This window comes from Ascidiella aspersa, chromosome 7, assembly GCF_963924565.1.
Source record: "Ascidiella aspersa chromosome 7, kaAscAspe10.2, whole genome shotgun sequence".
Taxonomy (NCBI): Eukaryota; Metazoa; Chordata; class Ascidiacea; order Phlebobranchia; family Ascidiidae; genus Ascidiella; species Ascidiella aspersa.
Window position 1 is genome coordinate 9,464,285 of NC_139453.1, and position 25,274 is coordinate 9,489,558.

General features: G+C 37.1%; 1 protein-coding gene across 1 annotated transcript in view; it reads left to right on the forward strand.

The window, feature by feature from the left end:
• The window catches only part of LOC146137615 (nucleoporin NUP188-like), a 32,895-nt gene continuing 7,621 nt past the window's right edge, over nt 1-25,274 (forward strand). The window contains exons 1-32 of the mRNA XM_083393557.1: nt 1-93; nt 233-361; nt 550-634; nt 869-1,020; nt 1,742-1,808; nt 2,211-2,336; nt 2,623-2,749; nt 3,418-3,548; nt 4,199-4,336; nt 6,975-7,091; nt 7,677-7,817; nt 8,404-8,535; nt 9,174-9,303; nt 10,465-10,589; nt 11,767-11,963; nt 12,211-12,418; nt 12,933-13,125; nt 13,727-13,908; nt 14,430-14,574; nt 15,415-15,565; nt 15,695-15,848; nt 16,826-16,981; nt 17,339-17,422; nt 18,117-18,260; nt 19,155-19,322; nt 19,690-19,823; nt 20,469-20,584; nt 20,821-20,909; nt 21,450-21,606; nt 22,003-22,151; nt 22,690-22,809; nt 24,207-24,422. Of these exons, the coding sequence (XP_083249683.1) occupies nt 50-93; nt 233-361; nt 550-634; nt 869-1,020; nt 1,742-1,808; nt 2,211-2,336; nt 2,623-2,749; nt 3,418-3,548; nt 4,199-4,336; nt 6,975-7,091; nt 7,677-7,817; nt 8,404-8,535; nt 9,174-9,303; nt 10,465-10,589; nt 11,767-11,963; nt 12,211-12,418; nt 12,933-13,125; nt 13,727-13,908; nt 14,430-14,574; nt 15,415-15,565; nt 15,695-15,848; nt 16,826-16,981; nt 17,339-17,422; nt 18,117-18,260; nt 19,155-19,322; nt 19,690-19,823; nt 20,469-20,584; nt 20,821-20,909; nt 21,450-21,606; nt 22,003-22,151; nt 22,690-22,809; nt 24,207-24,422 (4,407 nt within the window). The 5' untranslated portion in view covers nt 1-49. The remainder of the gene's footprint in view (nt 94-232; nt 362-549; nt 635-868; nt 1,021-1,741; nt 1,809-2,210; nt 2,337-2,622; nt 2,750-3,417; nt 3,549-4,198; nt 4,337-6,974; nt 7,092-7,676; nt 7,818-8,403; nt 8,536-9,173; nt 9,304-10,464; nt 10,590-11,766; nt 11,964-12,210; nt 12,419-12,932; nt 13,126-13,726; nt 13,909-14,429; nt 14,575-15,414; nt 15,566-15,694; nt 15,849-16,825; nt 16,982-17,338; nt 17,423-18,116; nt 18,261-19,154; nt 19,323-19,689; nt 19,824-20,468; nt 20,585-20,820; nt 20,910-21,449; nt 21,607-22,002; nt 22,152-22,689; nt 22,810-24,206; nt 24,423-25,274) is intronic.

Sequence of the window (25,274 nt, forward strand, 5' to 3'; positions counted from 1 at the left end):
AATTGAATAAAATTGTACCTTCTTGTATTAAGACACCCCACAAATAGTCATGCCTGAAACACAAGTCAAGAATTTGTCTGTTGGGAATTTGGTGTAAGTTGTAAAATATATCTTTTTTATTTTGATAATTTAAAATGTATTGCCTGAATATACATTATATACCTAACGCTATTAATGTTGTTGCATATAACATAAACATTTATCACGTAGATATATTTTTCTTCTGTTAAAGGTCATTTCAAGAAATATGGATGGTTGCTGCGGGATTGTCTTCCATCCAGGATCCAAAACTTGTTCAAACAGACCTCTTTAAATCAATTGACCATTTAAAACTCGGATTAGATTACTTCAAACCGTACAGGTAACATTTATAGCCACCCAATTTAAAAGACAGATGGGACATTCTGTTTCTGGGTATAATTAAAAGAAGTACCAAGTATAGATTTTACCATAAATATCGGTATTTAAATCAGGTTGTTAAAAACTTTAAAGAACGTCTATCAAAACTTCCCCTATCAGAGAAAAATGATATTGTTTTTGTGTGTTTAGTCAATCATCCATCAGCGATATGAAAAAGAATAGAAAAATATCTGAAAATCTTCAAAAGTTTGTCGTTCGTTCTGCAGAACTTCTGGTAAGTTTTTAGTTTCTGTTTTATTTCTATGTACCTTTTTGCCAGAATGATATTTAATATTTAGTGAAAAGCCACAGAAATCAATTGCTTCTCACTATTTTGAAATTGAATGAGAGTTATTCGAAACTTTCAAAATAAAACCTACTTCTTTATGGGCTTTCATTCTTACAACAACCACCAACCATTATGCTTCTATATTTAAAATTTTATGTATATAAATATATTTTTTTCTAGAATCTTGATTGCTGCCAAATGCACGACGTGGTCCGTCAGTTCGCCCGCTCTCATTTTCGCGGCTCCAAACAGAAATTGCAGCAAATGTTGGCCGAGGAAAAGAACACGTATCAACTGATGAGTCTGGTCGCTGAATATTATTTTACTGACAGGTGATTTTTCTCAGCCTAATTTAAATTTCGACTAAACATGCACTTGCATGTTGTTTTTTGCATTAGCAGCACAAATATTACATTTGTTAAAGTGTGTTACACAGTTTTACTTGGTAAATGTTAACCGCTGTGAGTGCTGTTTGTTATAGAGTATAAACTTTTTCAAACACATTCACTTGTTGATCTTTAAGGAAACCACAAGTGTTAAAAATAACCTGATTACCTAGGTGGTTAACTAGGTGTAATTCAATCATACTACAAATTCGATTTAACACTTGTGTTTTTTTTAATGCTTGGTAGCTCTATTGGATTGTACAAAGCAGGGCTGCGGAATCGATTAAAAACAACCCGAGTCCGACCAAAAAAATACATCCGAGTCCCGAGTCCGACTCCAGCCAAATGTAAGATTTTGTTGAGTCCCGATTCCAGCTCTGGCTCTACAGCCTGTATTTTACCCATTTACGCAACTAAATTAAGGTGGATTTTCTGCAATCCACTCATATTGGTGTCATGATTGATCCACCCGCATTACATGGTTTAAAAATATTTCACATTTGTTATTACACTTTTACAACTGCGCATGCGCACGTCGGACTCGGGACTCGGGTAGTTTTACGCGGTCTTACTCTAGTCCCGAGTCCGACTCCGTCGAGTCCTGACTCCGACTCCGCAGCCCTGGTACAAAGTTATTAATTTTATGTTGTATTTTATTTTTACACAGATTATATTGCCTAAGATGCTTCACTCCTATGATAGCTTATTTTCAAGATGCTGAACATCCGTTCAAGGTATAGAGTGATTTAAAACAGACAATACTTTCTTATAACTTTACAGTGAACATAATAGATTGTCAAGATCTTCCGATTTCACTATTTTCGACCGGTACTGATATCTGATTTTTTTACTTTTTTACCAACTGACACACAATATGATATTAATATATACCTAAAATATGGTCAACATTTGAATCAACTAAAAATAAAAGCCCCTATATTTATTGAACTCTTTTGTTTCATGGTTACTTGTCATGAGTGAAAAACATTTAACAACCATATCATATTTTTGTAGTAAAATATATGATACCGATAAATTGGTAGAAGAAAAATATATATATTTGTTTATCTTAAATAGGTAGTTTTGAATCGCTTTGGTTTATATATCCCTAACAAAATTTAATTTTATAATTTTAGGATGTTTATGCTGAAATCCTCTCCAATCTGCCAGATATCATGACGACGGCCACTAAACAATTCGAGTCGCTGTTTTCTGCTGAAAATTTAAAACCTTCATCACGGGGCAAAGATTGCACTGCTGAGGTGAACCAACACCTACCTAGCTGTTTTTAAAAAAAATATCAATATACAACATCCAAGATGAATAAATTTTGCAACATAATCCAGTTAAGCTGTTTAACACAGGACTATATACCTAATATTTACTATAGTAACTACACAACTTATATCTGTCTGTTCAAATATATAATAATATGTCCTTCTATTTATAATAAACGTCTATTTTCTTTCATGCTAAAACGAAATTATTTTGTTAGGCAAATAGTTTGGGTTGCTTTTTGGTTAATTCAGTATGTTTTCATTTAAACAGGTGCAATCCCAGTTGGGAATTCAACGAATCAAAGAACAATGTGAAATCTTGCAGCTGTTTCTGCTCTACTACTCACACTTTGAGATGTCTTGCGAAACGCTAGTCAAGCTGGCCAAGATCTTTAAGGGTATGACATGTTTTTTAAGTTCAAAACTGTTAAAAACACTAAAATAAAAACAAAGTGTATGAATGATATAAGAATTTTAAAGCCCGTACAGAAGTACTGTAGGTATCATTTTGAACTTTTCGAATAATGATGTTGAAAATGAATAAAGAGTTTTTCGAAACGTTCACAATGATACCTACTTCTTTATGGGCTTTGATATTCTTATTACGTCTTCCTACAACCTCCACATATTAGGCTCCCAAGTGTGTGCTATTTCACTATTCATGTGAAAAAATAATCAGTTTTGTAACAAAGTTTAAACAAAGAAACAAAACACACTCAATTTGTTTTTGGATAGTTTGTAAGTTATAAAATTGCTCACCTTATTGCATGTTTAAATAAAACAGTTTCCTGACAATGGCAAACATTAGCTTTAAAATTTAAACATGGCAATACATAATATTCTTTAGACTTTCCTGTCTAGGTCAAAGTCAGTCATTAATAAGTTTTAGCCGTTTAAAAGAGAAATATATTTCGCCACAAAATAAGGCATCATCAGTGTATGTGCTTCTATTTGAAGTCATTGTCGTCATTTATGTATAAGGGTGGGGAGATATCCTTATGTTTCACACATTCAGTTTGCCATTGGCAATACATAACTGAGACTGTGTATTTTATACAATGTGTAGAATACAACTTTGGAGCAAACCACCCCATTTGCGACGTAATCGACCCTAGGTTGTTGGAGCCACTGCTAAACTCAATGAACGCACTCATGCAAGTCTTGCTCATTGAAGGATTCGACCTTGAGTTTTTGCAGGTGAGACGGCGTGTGTGTTGTCCACAGACTGCATTATCTGTGTTAGGTAAAAAATATTTTTAACCTAATTTGTGGTAATTTGCCAGTTAGCAACTTTGACACAACCTGTTGCCTTGTACCAAGAGTTAGCCAACCTAAAATATCTCGTCCTATCTCATCCTCCAATTAAGACAGGCCTATATTGAGGATTTTGTAGGTTGGCTAGCTCTTGGTTTATCTTGTCAAGTGTCTAACAAACACTACTCGCCCCACAAAAAAGAATTTAACAAATAATTTGAATTTCCCATTTGTCATACTGACCAGCAACTACCAAAAAAAGCACCAGAGACTTTTGGGTCTTACTGAAATCTCCAGTATTTTAAGGGTTACTGTGGGATCTAGGAAAAATAAGGCTAGATAAGGTCATTCCGCCATGCGATTCATATTATACACATCCTTCCCTCGGCCATGTCCGGCCCATAGCTTTGTTATAATAGATAAATAAGATTTTAATCGCACTGTTGCGTATGGATCGAACGATAAACTCAGTTTCCTCAAGGTTTTTGTATTTATGACGTAAATTTGTGACGTCATCCTAAAAATTTACCATTCCCGTTAAAAAATTATCCTACTTCGTTACTGGTTATTTCAATCATTCTTATGGGTTATAGGAGCCGGACGCTGCTTCAGAACATCAGCTCAGTAAAGACAAGAAAAGCATGAAAATTTTGGACGAACTGGTGCTTTCCCTAATCGGAGAGTCGAGCCTGTCGCCACTTCTGTTGTCATGGGCAACCGTCCGTTTCGTGGTAAGCGGGTATTCCGGTCGTGTATATTTCATAGATTATGTTATTTTTCACTGACGTTTGTTAAGGGGTGATGTTAAGGCAGGGGTGGACAAATGTGTCCAATGGAAGAGCCATTCACAAAAAAATACAAGTAACAGAGAGCCTCAAAATTATTTCAAAACAAAAACCGTAAATAATGCAAGTTCTGCAATAATAACAGAATTGTAAAATAACAAGTTTATAGTTTAGAGATTTTGTTCACCGTTTCTTGTTAAGGTTTGATTAGGGATGTATAATACTGGTACCGCATATTTTGGAGGGAAGGTATCGCGATCCGAGACCATACCAAATGACGTCATTACTGTAAATAGTCATTACTGTATTACTGTAAATGACGTCATCACTGTAAAACAGTGGTCGGCCAACTTTTTTGTCGCCGCCCAAAGTACCTATTGAAGGCCCACTACGAAAAACTGGCGGATTTATGATATTTGATTTTAAGGTGAAATATAACGCGGCGCCTTGGTGCCCAAAACACTGCCATATCAATGTAAAACATACTATAAAACGAAGAATATACGCGCGAAACGCGAAAAAGATTAAATTACATTTAAGTTGGCAAAAAATATGCTTCGACAAGCTCCCAGAACCACATTTGGGCCGCGGCCCACAGTTTGCCGCCGACCACCGCTGTAAAATATATCACTTTTAAAGTTAAAACGTTTTAAGGGTATTTGGTTACTGTTTGCTTTAGTTTAGCTCCTGTTGTTAACTTACTACTGTTTGATACATTTTCGTTTTTGTGATAGAAATGTTTATATGGGTCGAAAAAAGGACTGGAATCCCTTTAATAATTTGGTATCGAATGGGCGCTGATACCACCCTAGTATCGCACGATAACCGATACTACCAATGGCATCGGGTATCGGCTCTGATCCGATATTATCAGAAATCCCTATAGTTATGATTTAAATTAGTCATCGTTCAACCTTGCTAGTTTTTTTAGGAACGAGTGTACCGCTATTGCTTTAGTTTAGACAAATTTATATTTCGAACCAAATATCACTAGTTTTGAAAAATAAATGTTAAAATTAACAAGAAAATTTCCAACGTAAAACAAGTGTCACGCATATCCACTATTTAAAAATAATAAATTGACCGTGTCAGGGTTGGCCAAGAACTCGCCCGCTCGCCAATGCGAGTGCAAATCGCTTCGGGTGAGTGCTGATTGACACCCACTCGCCCGACTGGCGAGTGACTTCGGCGAGAAATTTAATTAGTTGCTGTAGTGTAGGACAACTTGTGTTAAGCAGCACTACTAAGCAAAATATTACTTAGTGCAAGTTATTTCCCTAAAAACTAAGACGCAAATACATTCAACACTACACAAATAATAAGGTTAATCGAAGACACGTTCAAAGCTCGTAATAAAGACTCTTTGTCCCGTTTGAAAAAAAATCGTTTACCGGCAAACAATCAAAGGAGTCATTGCTGCAGTGACAAGTAGTTACAAGGTTTATCGTTTAACTTGAACATTGTTAATTTTTAAATGTTTAACCCGGTCGTTGACGCGTTTGGAAAAGTTTTTTGGACTTGCGATGTACCCAGAATAATAATTCTACTTTTTTGTATTTATTTAATTGTTTGTATTACGAAATTAAGAACAATTGCTACCGTTTTTGCTAACAATAAGTTTCAATAGAAATGTCTTATAATAATGTTTGTAAGCAGTGTTTTTTTATGTTTTGAGGGACCGAAACCTCCACTGAACACTACGATATTTGAAAATATCGCCTACTTGTGTACTACCAGCTATAGTGTTAGGCGAAATGTGGCGTTTTGTTTGTGGCGTGAAGCAACCTGCGGTAAAACGTCCTTCAAGCACAAAAAAACAGAATACGAAAAAAAGAGAGCGCGAGGAATTTTATAGAAATGGAAAACAGGCAGGCCGTGGCTACTAAATTGTCAGTATTATTTTTTTCACTAAAGATTGTTAAAAATATTTCGCTAAAACATTGTCTTAAGCGTAAACTGCTTTATGGGTCATTAATTTGTTCATCCGTGCTTGGAAATAAACAACCAGACTTTTATAAAAATTACTGTTTACGTATAAAAACCACAAAACAGAATAACGATAACCCAAGAAATGACCGCGCTAGGACGAAAATTTGCAAACGGCGTGCCAACCAATTTGGCGAGTGTTATTTCGTCCGGGCGAGTGCCGATTGATTGCAGCTCGCCCAGCTGGCGAGTGTAAATTTTTGCTTAGGAACAACCCTGCGTGTTGTTTGACGTTGCTAAAACTTTTAAATCTTGTCTGCTGTTTTAGTAGTGTTTATGGTTACTGTTTAATTACACAACCCAACGCGAATTGGACAGAATTTAAATAGATTTGATACGCGTCGTATCGTATATTGTATGCCGTGTATAGTGCGCGCAATTTTACACTGCTAAGTTTTTTAAATTGTTTGCAGTTTTAGTGCCGTTCATAGTTAATGTTTTAATAAACGTACAGTCGCCAATTGCACTGATCAAGAGTAACATGCGAATTAAATGCACTTGATATGTAACGTGTATACCGCAAAGTTTGCTATAATTTTTTCCACTAAAAAAACTAAATAAAAAATATTTCGAAAACTGTAAAACATCCTTTTCGTAGCTGATGGAGGACAACGGTGGGGTTATGACGCAGAAGCTGGGCGAGAGAGCGGTGGACATGAACGTTTGGAGGGAGACGGCTCAAGTGGTCAGCACGCATCCTTTCAACACGGACTCGGTAAGCCATTTGCGACAGAAATTGTTTGTTTTTTCTGATGACAAGCCTTTTAAAGAATGAAGGTGGTTGTAACCAAAAAAGTGCAATCTACTTGGCCTAATATTTATATATTTTTGTGCTTTTGTCGAAAGTATTCCGCTTTTAAAATATGAACGAGATACCGACGGTTTTTTAAACTCTGACCGTTTCACATTTTGTCAACCTAATTTAGTTAATGCGATGTTGTGTGTTTCTGATGGATAAACGCTAATATATCGAGAAATGTACATTTTTAATTTGTGCTCAATGCGTCACGTCCCCTCTAAACCTAAATTGAGTTTGCATTTTAGAACAAATATTATAGTCCAAAAGCTTTCACGCTTCGCGCGACGTCTTGTGACGTTTTTTTCAAATTAGACCTATATTGCACATTTTCGCACAACTCCAAACGTAATGACAAGTTCGTTATTTTTTTTTGTTTTATAGCGTAATAGGATGACGCCATATTGCGTGTATTTGGGATCGTATTTTTGACCCTGCCCGCCTCTACATTTTAACTTTCTCATGCGGCCCGCTTTTAAAAATAATTGCCCACTCCTGCTTTAGAACGTCTCTTCCACCGGTAAGAGGGTCCTCCGCGGAATCCTCTCCTCTGTCACCAAGTCCTTCCACGAGGACACTCTCGGATGTTACTCGGACCTCGTTGCCCTAGCAACCATGCTGCTCAGCGGCGAAACCATGGAAGCGGTAGTGTTTTTTTTTTTCCTTATTTTTGTCAATTTGTTGTTGGTTGAAAATTATTGTTGATTTGTGTAAGGCGCGATTTTGAAGTTTGAAATTTCGCAAGTGTTTTTTAACCTTTCTATAAGTACCCTTGTGTAGTTCAGTTTAGTTTAAATAGTACCGAAAATGTGTTTTTACACTAACTTCGTGTTGTTTGCAATAACTGCAGAAAGTAAAGGGTTAAAACTTGAGTAGATTCGCATGAAAGCAAGAGTTAAGAAAATTTTGAAACTAAATAAGGTCGCAAACTGCAAATTGTCAAGGTGGAATAGTATACGGTGAAATAATTTTATCCATGTATTGTGGGTGGATGGATTATTAAACACCCCTGTGAGTAGATTGATGAATATCCACCTTTTTAGTTACGTATATGGGTGAAATACAGGCTCTTAGAGTCGGAGATTGTTTGGGACTCGTGACTCGGTAAAAATTTAAATCTGTTTGTTATGTGTTTTAATAAAATCACGTGATCAGGTCCCCGTGACGTCGCATTTTCACTTTAAATACCAGTGTTGTGGCTTAAAATTTTGTCATTGACGTCACTTTCTAGGGTCGAGGCCTGGCTGGATTCGACTTTGACGCTCTGCTGCTTTCATCCGTCGGGTACTTTCCCCTCAACATCGGCCCGATGCTGGACCTTTTGACCTCGATGGCCGGCGGCGGCGAAGCGGCGGTGGTCCAGGTAGGTTCAAAGTTCAAGCTGGCGCACTTCTGCGTACCTTGCGTTGGGTGGTGCGCTTTACAAAAAAGTCCCTGCAAAAATGGTGACCAACATTTAAAGCTTGAAAATTCGTAAAGCTAGCAACAGTTCTGAAACACTTTACTAAATTGGCATTTAAACGTGAAAACCGTTTTGTGGCAGTCGATTTAGCGCTAAAATTAAGAACCGTTTGGCAAATGGCAATTTATTCCTTTGTAAATCCTAACCTTTAAAGAAATCGGCCTATGCCAGGCACAGGGCTGCGGAGTCGGCCAAAAGTAACCCGAATCCGACTTTCGGGTCAACTAAAACAAAACAAGGTTGATGTTCAATAATCCACTCCGGGGTTATCATATAATACATCCATCCACAATGCAAGATTTAAAATAATAAATCCACCCTACCGTATTGCACTTTTACGATTTACAGTTTGCGGGCATATCAGTTTCGAAATTTGGCAATGGGCACGTCGGACTCGGGTCTCTAGTAGTCTTACGTTGTCGTACTCGAGTCCCGTTTCAGACTCTAGCAAAACAAACCGAGTCCCGACTCCGCAATCTTGGACTCAGACATATCATGCTTTGTGCTACTCCTTCTTAACGCCAAACGACGTTCTTTAGATCCACGCCTTTCTCTCGAGTCTGCCGACATTCGCCGAGTACCTCACAACTTGCCACAGGGACGAGGTAGAAAGCATGCAGGACGAGTCGTGCTGGCGCCTGCTCTGCAACAAGCCAATCAGCGTCGCGAGTAAGTGTTTTTGATGGACTGGTTAAAGCAGTGGTTCGCAACCTTTTGCCGCTTGTGGTACCCCCTAGAAAATACAAATAGGTTGCGGCACCCCTACTAGAATTTTCATTGAGTAAAACACCATAATGCCTTGTGGTTTACTATGATTAACAGAAATTAAAACAATACAAATAAACTCTATGCCAGTGATTCCTAAACTATTTATTCCGTAGCCCAATGTTTTTTTTACAAAACAGATGGCGGCCCATCGTTTTTTTTTCACCTCTAATTATGTCTAGTGGCTAGTGCATATTGATTAACAAAAGTTTTCCAATATTATAAACATTTTTTTTTTAAGTTTATGATCAGTCAGCTGAAGTTAAACAACTCCTACGCATAGTTTATCCCAACAAATGTTTCACGAAGTGTGTGGTTGCAATATATTCAAATAGCACTATGGCCCACTTAAAGTAGTCTTATGACCCACCACTGGGCCATGACCCACAGTTTGGGAACCACTGCTCGAAGCAATGTAGGAATTTTATTTTGGTTTATTGAAATCATACGCAAAGAGTGAAAGGTTTCGCAATAATGGGAATATTACAATTCCTAAAGATTTCAAAGTATCTCGCGGAACCCTTGAGCATTAGAAATACCACCCCCGTAAGAACCACTGGGTTAAAATGTTAAAATATGCGATGTGACCTAAAATGTAGCTGTATTTTATTTTTATTTTTTTCATTGAAATGAAAAACGTAGGATTAAGTATAACAAAACAAAGATTATTTGACAACTAATACATAGTTGGCGTCTGTTGTTGATTCTTGTTGCGCTGCTGATATATGCAATTCGTTCCATGCATTAACGGTGGTTTACACAAAACATCAAGAAAAGTGTATTACCGCAACAAACAAAACACGTTTAACGATTTAACCATGCTCTGTGTTGTAATAACCAAAGTCAGTAACTTGACTTAAGTCACTGTTTTCAAATGACTTGATTAAAGTCTTTTACACGAATAACTTGACTTGACTTATGTCTTTTGGACAAATTATTGGGGTGAAATGAACTGTTTTCATAAAGCATTTATTTTTAAATTACTTATCTTAATTTGTGAACATAAAAAATTGCTTGCTATAGTTTGCATTGTTATTTTTAGTTTATGTGTTGCTCGTAATTCAGGCGGAACTCACACGGTCAAGCTGAAAGTGGGAACGGTTGGTCAGCTGGTCAACACACAGCAGGGCGCCATTGTCCAGTGGCAGCAGTCCACTGATGCCTGGAAAGTGTTTGACGCCGAAATCAAGGTATGGTTGGACTTTTGGCTTATAATGCGTGCTAATGTCAGAGGATAAAAATATTTGTGAGAATTTTATTACTGCAATTTAGTTTAAATGCGAAACGTAATCACTGTGAGATTCCCTTTGAAAATGAAATCCCAATTTAGTGTCTGTCGCCAATTTTAAACAAATCTGTGGTGTGTACCTGCCAAAAACAATGCAAACAAACACTATAGTTACATCACATGCTAAAAATAACAACCGTATTTAAGGTTTTTTTAAATCGGGAGTATGAAAATTGGGTGTCGCAATCAGTTTAACTTGAGTAAACTTTTGTATAGTGAGGTTTAGATTCTGTACTCGCCCACTCGCCAATATCAGTGTAATTGGCTTCTCGCGACTGCAGACTGACACCCAATCGCCCGAAATGAAATTACGATGCTTTTTTTTCGTTCGTGCTCCGGTGGCACCAGATCTCTTATATGCGTTTTCATTATGGCTGTTTTTTAGGGGGGAGGATAAATCTTCATTTTTGCTTATTTTTTTTTTAAGTTTGGTTAGCTTCGAGAATAATGACAAATGGTAGTTGGGCATTACACAACGGTAGTACGATTAGGGTTATCAAACAACGGGATTTTAACTATCCACTCTCTGGTGATTTTTGCGTGTGTTTTTTAAGAAGCGATCTTGGAAGCTTTTTGAATTTATTTGTTTTTTTGAATATATATCCCGCCTAATAGACCACAGAAAGTAAGCATATGTTATTTAATATTTTAAGATAGTCTTCGTCTCAAAAAATTTTGCATCGAGCAACAAGGCAAAACCTTATTATGCCGTTTTTATTATGCATTTATCTGAAACTAAATTGTAGGCCCATTTTTTGTTAAACAACTTTACAACCCTAGCGGACTCCATATAACTCTCAATAAGCATTTTGCGTTATACAAAAATATTTAGCGCCTAATATTTCGTTAAAACACGCTACAAATCTAGCGAACACATACTAGAACAGGCTATTTCGTCTTCCATTCTAAATTGTTGGCCCAATATTTCGTTAATAAACGTTACAATTCTATCGCACTCAAAGCCATTGTCATATTGCGTTGCACAGAAACAAATCTAGCGAACCCACTAAACCTAACTCATACTAAAACAGGCTATTTCGTCTTCAATTCACCCATGCCCGAAACCTTTTTTTTTTCAGAGCCTTCTAAAGTACAAAGGTCCCAGTTCCAACTACTACCTGCTGGGCTACATTGAGAAGGCGCTACTCGTCTTCCGATTGGTCGAGCGTATTTTAACCTCTCTGCAGTCGTGCGCCGACCCGTCAGAGACCGGAGTGATGGCTGTGATCGAAAGAGCAGGGCAGTTTGTAGCTCACGTACCGGCGCTTATTCAAAAGTAAGTTCAGGTTTTATTCAGGTGGCTATATAGATCAGGGGTCGGCGACCTACGGTCCGCCACCTATTTTTTGCCTTTTTAGTGTATCTTTCCTGCTTAACTGCGAAACTGTGGAAATGTCGCGTATTTAAAATAAATCTTTGTCTGCCTCAGCAGTATATAATAAATATACACTTATAAATAATCAGTGCCTTCTCTACTTCTGTATGGGCTTTGATATTCTTATTAAATCTTACACTTTTACCAGGATTATGCAAATGACTGAACCGGCCACGGACCTTTTGGCCACCTGCGTCCGATGCCACGTGGCCCTGGTCCGGATCGACCCCGGCGCCGGAGCCCGGGCGGCCCTGACCGACCTGGCACAGATCCAATACCTGCCCTCTAGTGACAAGCTTACCTTCTCCGAATCGAACCAGATCTACCCGGGAATATTTGGCCAGCTTCTCACAGAGGTGTGCTATGTTCTTACTGTAGGCTTTATCATTGTTAGCATTTAACCTTATCGAGTGGTTATGTCACTGGTTACCTGAAGTTTTGTACTTGGTTTGATTTTTTAAATAACTGTGCAACTCAAATTTTCCGATTCGCACGAAGACAGTTTTCGTTATGTTTACCACTGTTTTTGATTTCATTAGTTTCTTCAAAAACGGTACAATTAATATTGAAAAAAGTTCAGTTTTTATTTTATTGGAAAAACGTAACCTTTGACAATAAGGATTTTCGTAGGATATAGGGCTGGATTCTAATTACTTACAAACCTCCTTTTGTCACTTATTTAAGACGTCAAAAATACACTGGTTACTCTTTGTCAGATAATAAATATATACTGAAGTCAACATAAATGTCTTTCAACTAAAAAAAAACTTTATTCTTTACGGAATTTGTATTCCCGATGTAGCATCAACCATAACCTATATTTTTTAACTTATTTTTTACTTTAGTTATTGGTTTTGTGTTATATTGCAGTGGGAGAGAGTTAACGGGGATTACCCGGTTACAATGGCCACCGTTGACCTACTGACCGAGCTGCTCGAATACTCGATGACCCACGACGAGAAGATGACGTCATATTTGACGCACAGCGTGGCCTACGTCACAAAGGAGGTGTTCTGCTGCCTGCTAAAGTGGCAACGTAACGAAGACTTGTGGGACAAAATAGGTGAAATGTTTATTATTAACAAAAGTATTTTGTCGATTGTGTGATGTAATAGGTATTTCTGTTAAAATGACACGATTACTTAATAAAAGAAAATACTATAGGTGTAGTGGTTCCTAGCCGGATGCCGTTTCAATTAATCGAAGGTTCTAGAGAGAAATTTAGGATTTGTGGCTCAATTTTATACTATTTAAGCTTCTTGATACAACTGTTGGTGTACAAGTAAAGTTGTATCAAGAAATATTTTCTTACATAAGGTACAGTTGTGTTTTGTTCCGATTTGCTTTTCTGTCTCATTACAATGAATCGCTCAACGAAAATGCTTGTATAAGATTGCCGCAACTCACTAACCCGCCCTAATTTAAGGTCTACTTTCTGCATGTCCCAAATATATGTTCGATAGAATAAAGTAAACCATCCTAACATTATTATAAAACGGTTCTGGCATTGTTTTATGATCGGTAAAGACATTTGAATGTGATTTTAATTTTTCGAACTAGATTTTGTATAAATTCGTTAAAAAAAAAGTTGCGATATTTGATGTAAAATGAATTGTTGTATCACACATCAGTAAAATTTGATCTGATCGTATTTTTCTTCTCAGGTGTAAGGTGCTTGGAGCTATTCCACGCCATCTTGCGGCTGAACGTCGCTGACGTCACCGAATCCGGCGCCGAGCTTCAAAAGACAGTCGTGACGTCATTAACTGAGCAGAGCGGCGCCGAAGTGCTGCTCAAAATCGCTTCCGTTCGAGTCGATTTGCTACAAGCTGTATTCGTCAATCAGGTAAACTACTGCTTAATTCAAACTGTTGTTCTCAAATTTGTCACCCGTTTATGAACAATATTAGTGGGTTTGATTTGACAACCATATAATTTGATATTATATAATATTGAAAAGGTTGCCATTTGAAGAGGTGTATACTGTATATACTTTTGTAAAAGTGTCACAAACGTTTAGAACAATGTGTAATAAGAATTAGCAAATTTAAAATGAACATATAGACCTTGTACAAAATAAATCAAACAATCAACAGTATTAGTCAAGTTATTATGTGGCTAGTAACTGATTTTTGATTCTGAAAACCGCCAAATTTATTTCAATACCTTACAAATTTCCGAAATTATTAAGACATCGTTTTCACATTTGATTAAAAATTTTCTTCTAGAATTTAAGTTTTTGTGAAAAGTTTAAAAGGGCATTTGTGCAAGTTAAACAAAAAGTAAACAAATTGATCGTTTTTTGAGAGGTTGCACTCATTTGAAGTCCATAAACAAAAACAATTTTACAGTTTTCTTACGTTTCAGCCCTTCTCAGCGTCGACCAACGAGTTGGCGGAAATCGTTCGTCTCTCTCTCTCCGCTCTAACCAACCTGCTGCGACTCTGTCCGGACCTACAGGGTTTCGACGATACCTTTCTGCACCGGATCTTGGCCGCTCCTAACGTTGGCGGTAAGTGCCGAATGACAAAAGCGCAATTGTCGTTTTTTTCCTTTTATATTATTTAGTTTATTTTGTGGACACCTTAGTGTACGATTTGAAATAGAAACATTGCGAACGGCGATTCTCAACCTTTTTTTTAAATGACTTAATTAAAAGGTGCTTGTTAAGTGCTAATTAATAGGTGTTTGTTGACTTTAGAATTGTCAGGCTTTAACATAACCGTGCTTCGTCAGGTCAAAGTTAAATCAATTCTCGAAAAATCGATGAAAACCTTCACTTTACACTGAATTAACACTTTTTTTCAACGATTTGTCACTTACACCACATTTACCGTTTTTTTAATACATACAAAGTTGTCACCAAAGGTTGTAAATCGAAGCGAGGAACGACATCAGTTGTTTGTTTAAATTAAAAATGGGGCTTTCCAATATAACGCTGATATTAAAATAAGAATGACCAATGACCATGTTAAAAATGAATAAAGAGTTATTCGAAACGTTCAGAATGATACCTAATTCTGTATGGGCTTTGATATTCTTATTACGTCTTACTACAACCTCCAACCGTTATGCTCCTTTAACGAACATTTAACCGAAATCTTAGTTGGTCAAAAACCCTTAGCAAAAAAATATGTAGTTTGCTTTACTTCACTGGTTCCCAACCTGGGGGCCATGGCCCCCTAGGCGTCCATTAACCTTTTTCAAGGCGGCATGAAAAAATTAAAAAGAACTAATTAAAGCTTAATAAAATTGTCATGTCATTGCTGTTGCCTTTCCTATCAATACATTGTGGTAAAAACTAAAAGAAAAAATTAATCACGATACAACTTTGATGACCCCGAATCCACAGACAGTACAGTGATCGCCAGCATAGCGGGTTACATCTACCATCGTCACACAAGCGCTCTGCCCAAGCTCGCGCTCGCCATCTTGCGGCAAGTGGCGCTTCTGGCTCCGATGTCGCTTCACGCCAACCTCGGATCGGACGTGGTTGGATTTAGGTAGATTTATTATAAATTTTACGCTTGGTATTTTATTTTAGAAAGGTGTCATTTTTATCATGATATGCCAATGTACCTTATCACGATAGACAAATCCACCAACGTATTTACCTTTCTTTTTATTCACAGGGACATTTTACTTTCCCGCCTTCAATCGCGCACCGAGCATCATCCAATCAAAATCGCCATCCTCGACTTTATGGTAGTCTCGGTGCAGACTCAGCCCGGCCTTCTCGAGCTCTTCATTGACCTTGAACCGAAGGACAAGGACAAACCAGAGTCGGTGAGTCAAATTAGAAATTATGGCTGAAATTAACAAACAATTTCGTATCAGATCGGTACCAATACCACTCTAGTATCGAACGAGTAGCGGTACTATCACTTGTCTTAGGGCAGGGGCGTGCAACTGTTTATCGCAACGGGCTATAATGTATAGTTATGATGGTGCTGCGGGCCAGACAATCGAATAACATTTGCAGTTTTTATTAAAAAACCGTGAAATATTAATATATATTCAAAACATTGCACCCATAAAGTAAGATCATGCCACTGAATCATTACCAGCAGAACAAGGCAGTTTTACTACAATGCACACTATGACGCAATAATGGAGGCTCCGTCAGTGTGACGTAATACAAATTGAAAAATACCAACGATTCTTTTACAAAAATAACTTAGAAAAGTATTAAAAATGAATGGGCTACTTGACGGAGTCTGTGCGGGCCACGTAAAAAGGTAGCGCGGGCCGTATGTTGCACGCCTCTGGCTTAGGGTATAGGCTCTGATCCAATAATATCGGACATCATTACACGATTGGTTATAGATGTTTTAGCCGGCTAGACTTGTGACTAAATCTTTCGGACAAATGACTATGGTTAAAATTAAGTTTTTTCATTAAGCTTTTTTTTAATTTGGGCTCTTTATCTTAATATTTCACGTTAAACAATTTGATTGCTACGTTGCTTTTATGATATATTTGACTTTAGTTGTTGCTCATCGGACGCGTTTAACCGTTAACGTTTTATATTTTAATAAAAAGACTCGACTTGAGGTTGACTTGCTCTCATAATGACTTGACTGGGACTTGATTTAGCAAACGGATGACTTGAACTGGGACATTATTTATTTGAAAATACTTGACTTGGATGTAAGTTATTTTACGAATGACTTGACTGGAACTTAAGTCATTTGAAAAATACTTGTTTACAACACGTTTTACAAGACCGACAAACACCTTTTACCCCTTGTCTTTTTTAACAGGGCTACAAGTTGGGCAAATCAAGCTTCTTGCACGCCATCCTTGGTCTGATCGAGCCTGATAAGCAGGGAACGTACCGACTTCCAAACCCTCTACATGCCGCTTGCCTTAAGTTCGTCAACGCACTCTGGGTCGGGAAACGCCACACTGTAATGCAGGTAAGTGTGAATTAGACTGCTAGACTATTCAAGTATTCGCTGGAGTTTGTAGCTTTTTAATAAGTTTTTCCCTTCTTGTTTTAAAGCACCTGTTTTGTTTTTTTTGGAGTTTAATATCACGACTGTTTGTGAAAAAGACACGACTTTTGTTGTATGGGAGATTTTTATACGTAAAAGTATGCGGCAATTTTTGTGCATTATTTCGACCCTCTAGTATTTAAAATCGACGAAATTCAAATAAAATGTCAATGGATTATGATTATCAGACATTCCTGAACATAATAATAATAATAACAAGCCGCTGTAACTTTTTTTTATTTACGAATCTGTATCTAAAATTGTGTTTTTTCACTATAGGCGTTAAAGGAGAGCGACAAAGCGTTCTGGAACTCCATTCTGCTTCCTTTGTTTAGCGAAAATTCACCTAAGGAAACCGCACAGGTTTGTTGGCAAACTAAAATCGTTTTCAGCTTCAATCCAACTGCATTTTCTTTGGAAATCTTTTTAAAAACACAGAGTCTAGAAAAATGAAATCTGAAATCTTATTCTTACTTGCATTTTACAGATTAAAATAAATTAGTTTAGTCTCAAAGTTCCCTTAGAATATTTCAAATTTAAACCAGATTAAGCACGAATTTTTTTAATAGGCTATAAATCACTATATTTGACAGACTGCCTAAGTCGACAAAATCTTTTAGAAATCAAGTTGCGTCTATTTTGAGCGAAATTGACATAATATTATTACCGTTATCTTTCCTCTCCTAGCTCTCACTTTAACTCGGGGATATTATACTGGGGTCCGTTGACCCCATTAGGGTACGTCGACTAGTTTAAGAGGTCCATGAAGGCCTGGTTATAATCGTAATATATAATTTAAATAAAAAGGACTGTTACTGAAAAAACGCTTTGGCGCCTTCTCATTAAACTGTATTTAGACTTGATTTCAGTTCTAACATTTGTTCGACCGAGAACACTACGTTTCTGAAGTCTACTTGTTTAAGATATTATCTCTAAAAATTCCATGCCGACACTTGTCCACGATAAACAGAGAAATATTTTTTAGAAAGTTCGCGTTAAAAAAAAAGTTTAGGAACCCCAGCTTTAACCCAAACAAGAAAATAAATTTGCAACGCAGAACGAGTTGTTAGAGACATGCGCCCATTCACTCAACGTTCTGGCGCTGGAATCCTTCTACATGTCGCATGCCACAATCGACAAAACTCTCGAGGCATTCCTCAAGCAATTTAAAGAAAAGAAGCGCTACCAACACCTGTCCAAGGTACAGTCGCTGTTTGTTTTTGTTGTTGTTTTTTTTTGTTTATGTTTTTCGAGTAATATGCGCCTTTTGTTTAAGTGACTTGGCTTTACACACGTCCAAGTATTTTTGTTGCGCAAAGTAATGACAAAGGTGTCTTACTTCGCCTTATAATGTAAACGTATTTCAGTTTTCTTGATATACATGTGGAATTTTAAATATTTGTCATGCTAAAAATGCTGGGAATCGAAGTTTACTGTTTTTAATGGCACATTTATTTTTAATTTTTTTCAGTCAGCACTCAACATACTACATGACCTACACGTTAGTAATTCCAAAATGACTCGTTTACAACCCCCACGCAATGTAAGGCCAAGTACAACAATAAAACGTTACTGACCGATGCTCTGCCAAATAAGTATATTGTGTTGTAAACACCAGTGTTGTAAACAAGTCATTTTGAAATGACTTAAGTCCCAGTCAAGTCCCTGTCCAAGTCATCGGTTTTCCCAAGTCATAATTAGAGCAAGTCAACTTCCAGTCATGTTCTTATCATAAAAACAAAACGTTGAACTAGTATAAATAACTGATAAACTCGTTCGATTGTGAGCAATACTCAAGCAAAAAAATAACAACAACGCATCACATAGTAAATAAACTGTTTTCTGTTCAGTATTAAAATAAATAACCTAATTTAAAAAAAAATGCTTAATTTAAACACTTTGTTTTCAACCAAAATCACTTCAAGTCAAGTTATTTGTCCAAAAGACTTAAAGTTAAGGTATTTGTTCTTAAGACTTTAAGTCAAGTCAAGTTATTTTGCTCAAAGGCTTGAGTCAAGTCAAGTCTTTTGAAAAACATTGACTTAAGTCAAGCCATTAAGTCATTTTCAACACTTTCACCCTTACTTCCACCCAGGTGCTTCTCTGTGTGTCCAAGTCACTTTCGCTCGTCGAGAGAGCCGAACGCGAGCGCCACCTAATGTTCACCGCGGCGTGGCAAACCTTCGTTGCCACGGGCAACATTACCGACGTCACCGTTCTGAAATCGATCTTGGACGACATTCTAGCTTCCATCGTTTATCTGGTGAGATTCAGTTTCGTCTTGGAAAAAAAATGGTAAAAAACACGCGAGATTGAAGTTTTCGCTTGCACCTTTATAATAAACGACTTAGGAGCTCACTCAACTTTGTCTACAATTACCCCGAATGCTAAAAGGCAAATTGTTGTGTCGGATGTTTCGCCATTTAAAAGTGAAAAGTCAAACAATTTGAATTCTTAAAGAAGTTAAAAAATCCTAAATTGCAGTAATACAGTTGGCAGACCGGGTAATACATATTCCACAATCGCATCATGTTGTTTTTATGATAAGTAGTAAAACGGCCGTTGACTGCAGTGTATTTATTCGCCCGTTTGTCAACATAAAGTTCAACTTTTCAAATTATTTCCTCCAGGTGGAAGATGCGGACTCCCCGTGCCGCGAGTCCTCTCTGCTCCTGCAGATCTGCTCCGACCTGCTCCTCACCTTGGTGCACAGGAGCACTAAAGAGAAGCGGAGACTCTCCGACGCTCAATCCTACCTCGCCAGGTCAGAATAAACTAAGAGATTTTCTTGTTGTCCAATAGAAGTAAAAAGCAGAGGCGAGTAATACAAGGCCTTGTGATTTTCTTGTTGTGTATCTGCAAAGAAGAAGCGTGCAGCATAACGCCTTTGCCTGCTGGCACCTATTGTTGAGGCCCGTACAGCCTTTGTTAAGCAGCATGTTTAACCATAGTATCGTCTGATGTTCTAATATAGCATGTTGAAGTTGAATGTGTACTACTGAAGTCCTTATCACTTAAAAGTTGATAAACACAAGTGATGATTACAACAACTTATAGTCCCTTATTCAATATAATACAGATAGATAAAATTTACCAACGCTTAACAAAACAGAAATATAAAACTTAAAAACTTACATACCAACAAAGCTAGCTGTTAACAGAACTCAGTCACGTCTCAAATTAAGGACAATTCAAGACGTATTTCTGCACGAGGCAAAAGGCGGTTACTGGAAGCAGTCTTTCAATAAACCTTTAAGCAAAAGATTTTTTGTCTCTAAAAACTTAATTAAAATAGATATATTGATTACAGCAAAGCAAGTGTATCCAAAACGAAAATGTGGTCCTTTTCGCCTTAGGAAGCCGGTTACTTCAAATACAACCTTTCCAACTTGCTTTGAAATACTTCTAGGGTCGTCCATTCGCTACAGCGACTTTGTGAGCGCGGCGAATTCACCAAAACCAGCCTTCACCTTCACACCACCGCCTACCACCTGGTGGCGCCAGTGAGCGCTCCAGACAAAGCAGGTAAAAATAAGAAAGTATAAATTACTATTGCTCTTATCGATATGCATCTTGGGTACATTATGCACGGATCTGTAATGTAGCTTGATAATATTGATCTGCAAAGCCAAAAAGGTTGAGTACAGCGATATCATCTTGATTAAGAGGTTTCGATACGAGCTTGTATCATTAACTGAACATCCGGGCTATGCAAACTATTGCTTTTTAACCTGGTGGCCTATGGCTTCGTTTTTTTACAGTTTTGTCCGACCTGGTAATCGTCACTTGCCACCATCTCACGCTTCTGCTGAGAAATCATGACGCAGAGTTGACGCATTTCACCATACAGGTGAGAAGCGACGATATAGTTTGGTGTAAAGGCATTACGCCTTTTTATTTTGCGAGTTATTCAAGTCGTGTGAAGATCATTTTCTCGCGTTATCTTCCTTTTCCATCTCTCTCTTTGTTGTTTTTTGGCAAAAAAGTTCATATACTGATCCAAAGCCCATTACTTTACTATCATAAGTTCAAATTAGCAAAAAACGGAAAATTGAAACATACAACAGCTGTAATGGCGTTACGCCTTTTCGTTTCACTATAGTAATTGTACACTTACACAGCATAGTTTTTTTAGACATGTAAAACTTATTCATCTTGTTCTGTCCTCTTTTTTTCTGTCGTATTCTCTCTCGAAATAAGATACTTCGTGTGCTATTTCGATACCTACACTTCCAATATTTCTGGAAAAAACGACAGATCAGTCAAATTAGCAAAAAACGGGAAAATGGAAACATACAATATCATATATGTCTTTTCAAAATGATGCTCTAAAAATTCTCAACTTTTAGCTCGTTTTTGTGATACTGTTTTTTCATGTCTGCTTTCTAAGGCTTCAATCGTCTTAATACAAACCCTGGAGCGTCTGTATGAAAACGACAAAGGCGAAGTCAACCAATCGTGGCTCGATACGGTGTCTCACGAGTCCACCATTCATCTGCTCATGGCCGTGATGGTCCGACTCACGGAACCGTGTCACGACAAAACAGGTGATAGCTGTGTTGCTTTTAGCTCGATTATGTTATTAGGTTATACCAGGGGTTCTTAAACTGGGGTCCATGGACCCCTTGGGGGTACGTGAACTAGAGATCCATGGAGCCCTAATTGAAATATTAGTGTATATTTGAAAAGTGGTCATTTTTTCAAAGAAAAGTGTTAATTCGAAATATAACGATTTTGCACTATATTTTTAACTCCATTGCGCTTTCACATTTTTTGGACCGGAAAAAGCAGATTTTTGAAGTCTATTTGTATTGTGACATCAATTTATGACGTCATCTCTAAAATTCCTTGCCTACACTGGTCCACGCAAGGCAAAAAATATTTTTTAAGGTTTTGAGGTAAAAAAAAGTTTATGAAACATGAAGGTTGCTTTCTTCTTGCAGAAAACTCTACTTACCTCTGTATCGCCATCTTACGGTTGCTATCTCACGGTGCCGGCTGCCACGAGGTGTCGCTCGCCATCCAGCGCACGAGATGTCTGCCGCAGTTCTTTCTGAATCTCGCCAACGCGTACAATACGAAGTCGAAAAAGGTAGAAATACAGTAATTTAATATATTTTTAGATGCGTAACCTTAAACAAGAATGTTCTACTTTATATAACAATAGAATAATACAAGTACAGGGTGAACCGAAAGTAACTCCCAATTCGAAAATAAAACAACTATTTATTTTTGAAGTGTAATTTCTTCAATTAATCAATATCAGAATAAAATAAATTGCCCTGAATTTTATTTAAAATCAATATGAGCACCATCATTCGCCACCAGCTTCTCAGGTTAACCTTAAACCGCCACAACTGATTTAACAAGAAACTCTAGCTTTAAAATTTCACACAAATTACCAAATAAAAAGCGAAATTTACCTAGCAGATATGAAAAGAAAACAGAATGATTTCATTAATTACCGAATATTAAGTAATATACATAAAAAAATTGAGAAAGTTATCGGTAAATTTAAATAAATTATAGTTATTTTAGAAAAGGGAGTTACTTTCGAAACACCCTGTATATTTGATGCCAAATAAGTTTAGTCACCTCCTAAAAAGTTTGTTTCCCCTGTTTCTTTTTAGTGGCTGAACGTCTATCATATGTCGCTTCACTTTGTGTCACGCATGGCTGATTCCCTATCACATGATTTTGTCGATGACACGCTTGACTTCCTCGGAATTCATCAGGATAGAATCATCCAGGTTTGCAAAAAAATACCTGTTTATTTCAAAATAGATTGGTTTAAAGGCCGCAAAGCACAGTTTTCAGCCGACATTTTTTTTACTTTTGTAATTCATTTTTTGGGGGGGATTTAAAGTAAACTTCTTAATACTTTGTAAAGAATCGCATCTTAAATGGTTGCCCTAAAAAACTTTGGACAACAGAAAACCTTAAGATTTATTTGCATCGAAAATCTACAAAATATTTTTGTGAGTAAATGCCCGGTTTCAATTAACATTTGATAATAATGCCTGAACAAGCGCGAATGACCGTTTTTAGACAACTGTAGGAACAGGATGTTTAAATGTAAAAACTTAACGTATCTTTTGGCTCCAGTTACGTTAGTACCTTTAAAAACGCCCCGATATGGGTTGTTTGTTAAGAAAAGCGATTTGTGTTGTTTGTTGAGCGATTGGGTTGTTTGTCGTCCAGCAAAACAGTCGGGCCACAGTTATATAAACAATCGCCTTACCATTATCACGTTCTATTAGCGCGAAAATAAATCCGACGTTTGTCAGGTCGGTAAAAAGAAAGTAAGGCATCCGCTTTGAAATGGAATCCATGACCGTTCGGTTTTCAGCGTTGCTTATAATTATATAGAGACAAAATAATATTATAAATATAATTTTTCATAAACGATTCTTTATGAAAAATTTCTGTCTAGTGAACGTTTTTATAAAATTCTTTTTTTTCTGGCCTATGTTTTACCGCGAAGTGTAATGTTTATAATGACATCGATTCTTCTAAATAACAATATTTTTGGCGGTGGACATTTTTTCGTGTTTTCAGTCGCGAATTTATTCGTGTGGTTCCAAAACAAGTCCACATTTTTTTTGTTTTATGCTTGCTATAAATATTGATCGTAAGAGCTTGAATCTTAAATGCCACGTTAAATTTATATTTTGTTATGTTTGCTTGTGATTTAATTATTTTTTGTTTGCTGCTTGATTTAGAAATAAGCTTGGAATACAGTTTCACTTTATGCTGTTGAAAGGCGTTTCTTATTCGTTTTGGCTCGTATTTTTTTATTCCTTTAAAATTTAAAAGTTAAAAAGTTTTAGTTAACCACTAGTATCGCTAAAAAGCAATTGATTTTAGTAGACATATTTTTGTAACAACTTCATTTTGCCAAAAAATATTTGATGTTTTCAATCTGGAATTCTAAAATTTTTCAAAAAATTTATCTGTAAATTTAGAAAACTCTACGTTAGATAGCAAAAGTCTAAAAATCTCTATTTTATTGAATATCGGATCGGCACCGATACCAACATAGTATCAGACGAGTACCGATACTACCACTTGGCGGCGTATCGTTTCCGATACGATATTATCGGACACTCATCACCACTAACCCATTAAACTCGAATTTCGCACGCAGAGCATCTCAGCGCTTCCTGTTAATCAAAGTGAGCTGCTGACGCGCGAAGTCGATCACACGATGGCGCTACTCGCATCCACCTCGCGCAAGTACGTTCACCAGTGGCGCTTCAAGCTCAAGAAGCTCTTCGACGTCATTCATGACCTCATCATGACGTCATGCCAGGCCACCGTAGCGCTGCTGCTCCATCCCAGACTGCTGCAGGAAAAGATGCGCGTAAGTGATGCGAAATTTACTTTGAGGCGAGTATCTGGATGCTTTTCTTCGAATCGCAAGCGCTTTTGTTTTGCAAGTTGCTAGTATTTTTAGTCGATTGATTTGATACATTTACTTGGCACTATAGGGATGCCCGATACTTACATCCTAAATAGATAAACGAAACATCGGCTAAAACAAATAAGTACTGGATGAACTTATTTTCAGTGTATTCCAGGGGTTTTTAAACTTTTTTTACCGCGGACACCTAAAGTTTTCTTTCATATCGCGTGGACCACTGTAGGCAAAAAAAATTAAAAAATGACGTCATAAATTGACGTCACAAAAGAAATATACTTCATAAATTTGCTGATTTTGGTCCAAAAATGCGAAAGTGAAATGGAGTCTAAATACATTCAGTGCAATACCGTTTTATTTTTGATTAAATTGTTTTCTTTAATGATGTGATTACTTCTTAAATATACACTAATATTTCAATTAGATCTTCATGGACCCCCTAAAACTAGTTCACGGACCCTCAAGGGGTCCATGGACCCCAGTTTAAGAACCCCTGGTGTAGTGCCATACGTCATTGCTATGCCCCAACAAGCAAAATATGTGACATTGAAATATATAAGACCTTTTTCCAGGTGATTAGGTTAAAATTTGCTCCAGGGTTAGGAAGTTTAATTACCCCCAGTAGTTAGCCCCTTTCAAGTTTAAATCGCTGCGTTGGATAGCAAATCATGGCTGAAATTCCTTTGTTAATTTGATATTGGATCGGCGCTGATAACACCCTAGTATCGGACAAGTACCGATACTACCACTTGGCATTAGGTACTGATATTATCAGACACCCCTACTTGGCACTAA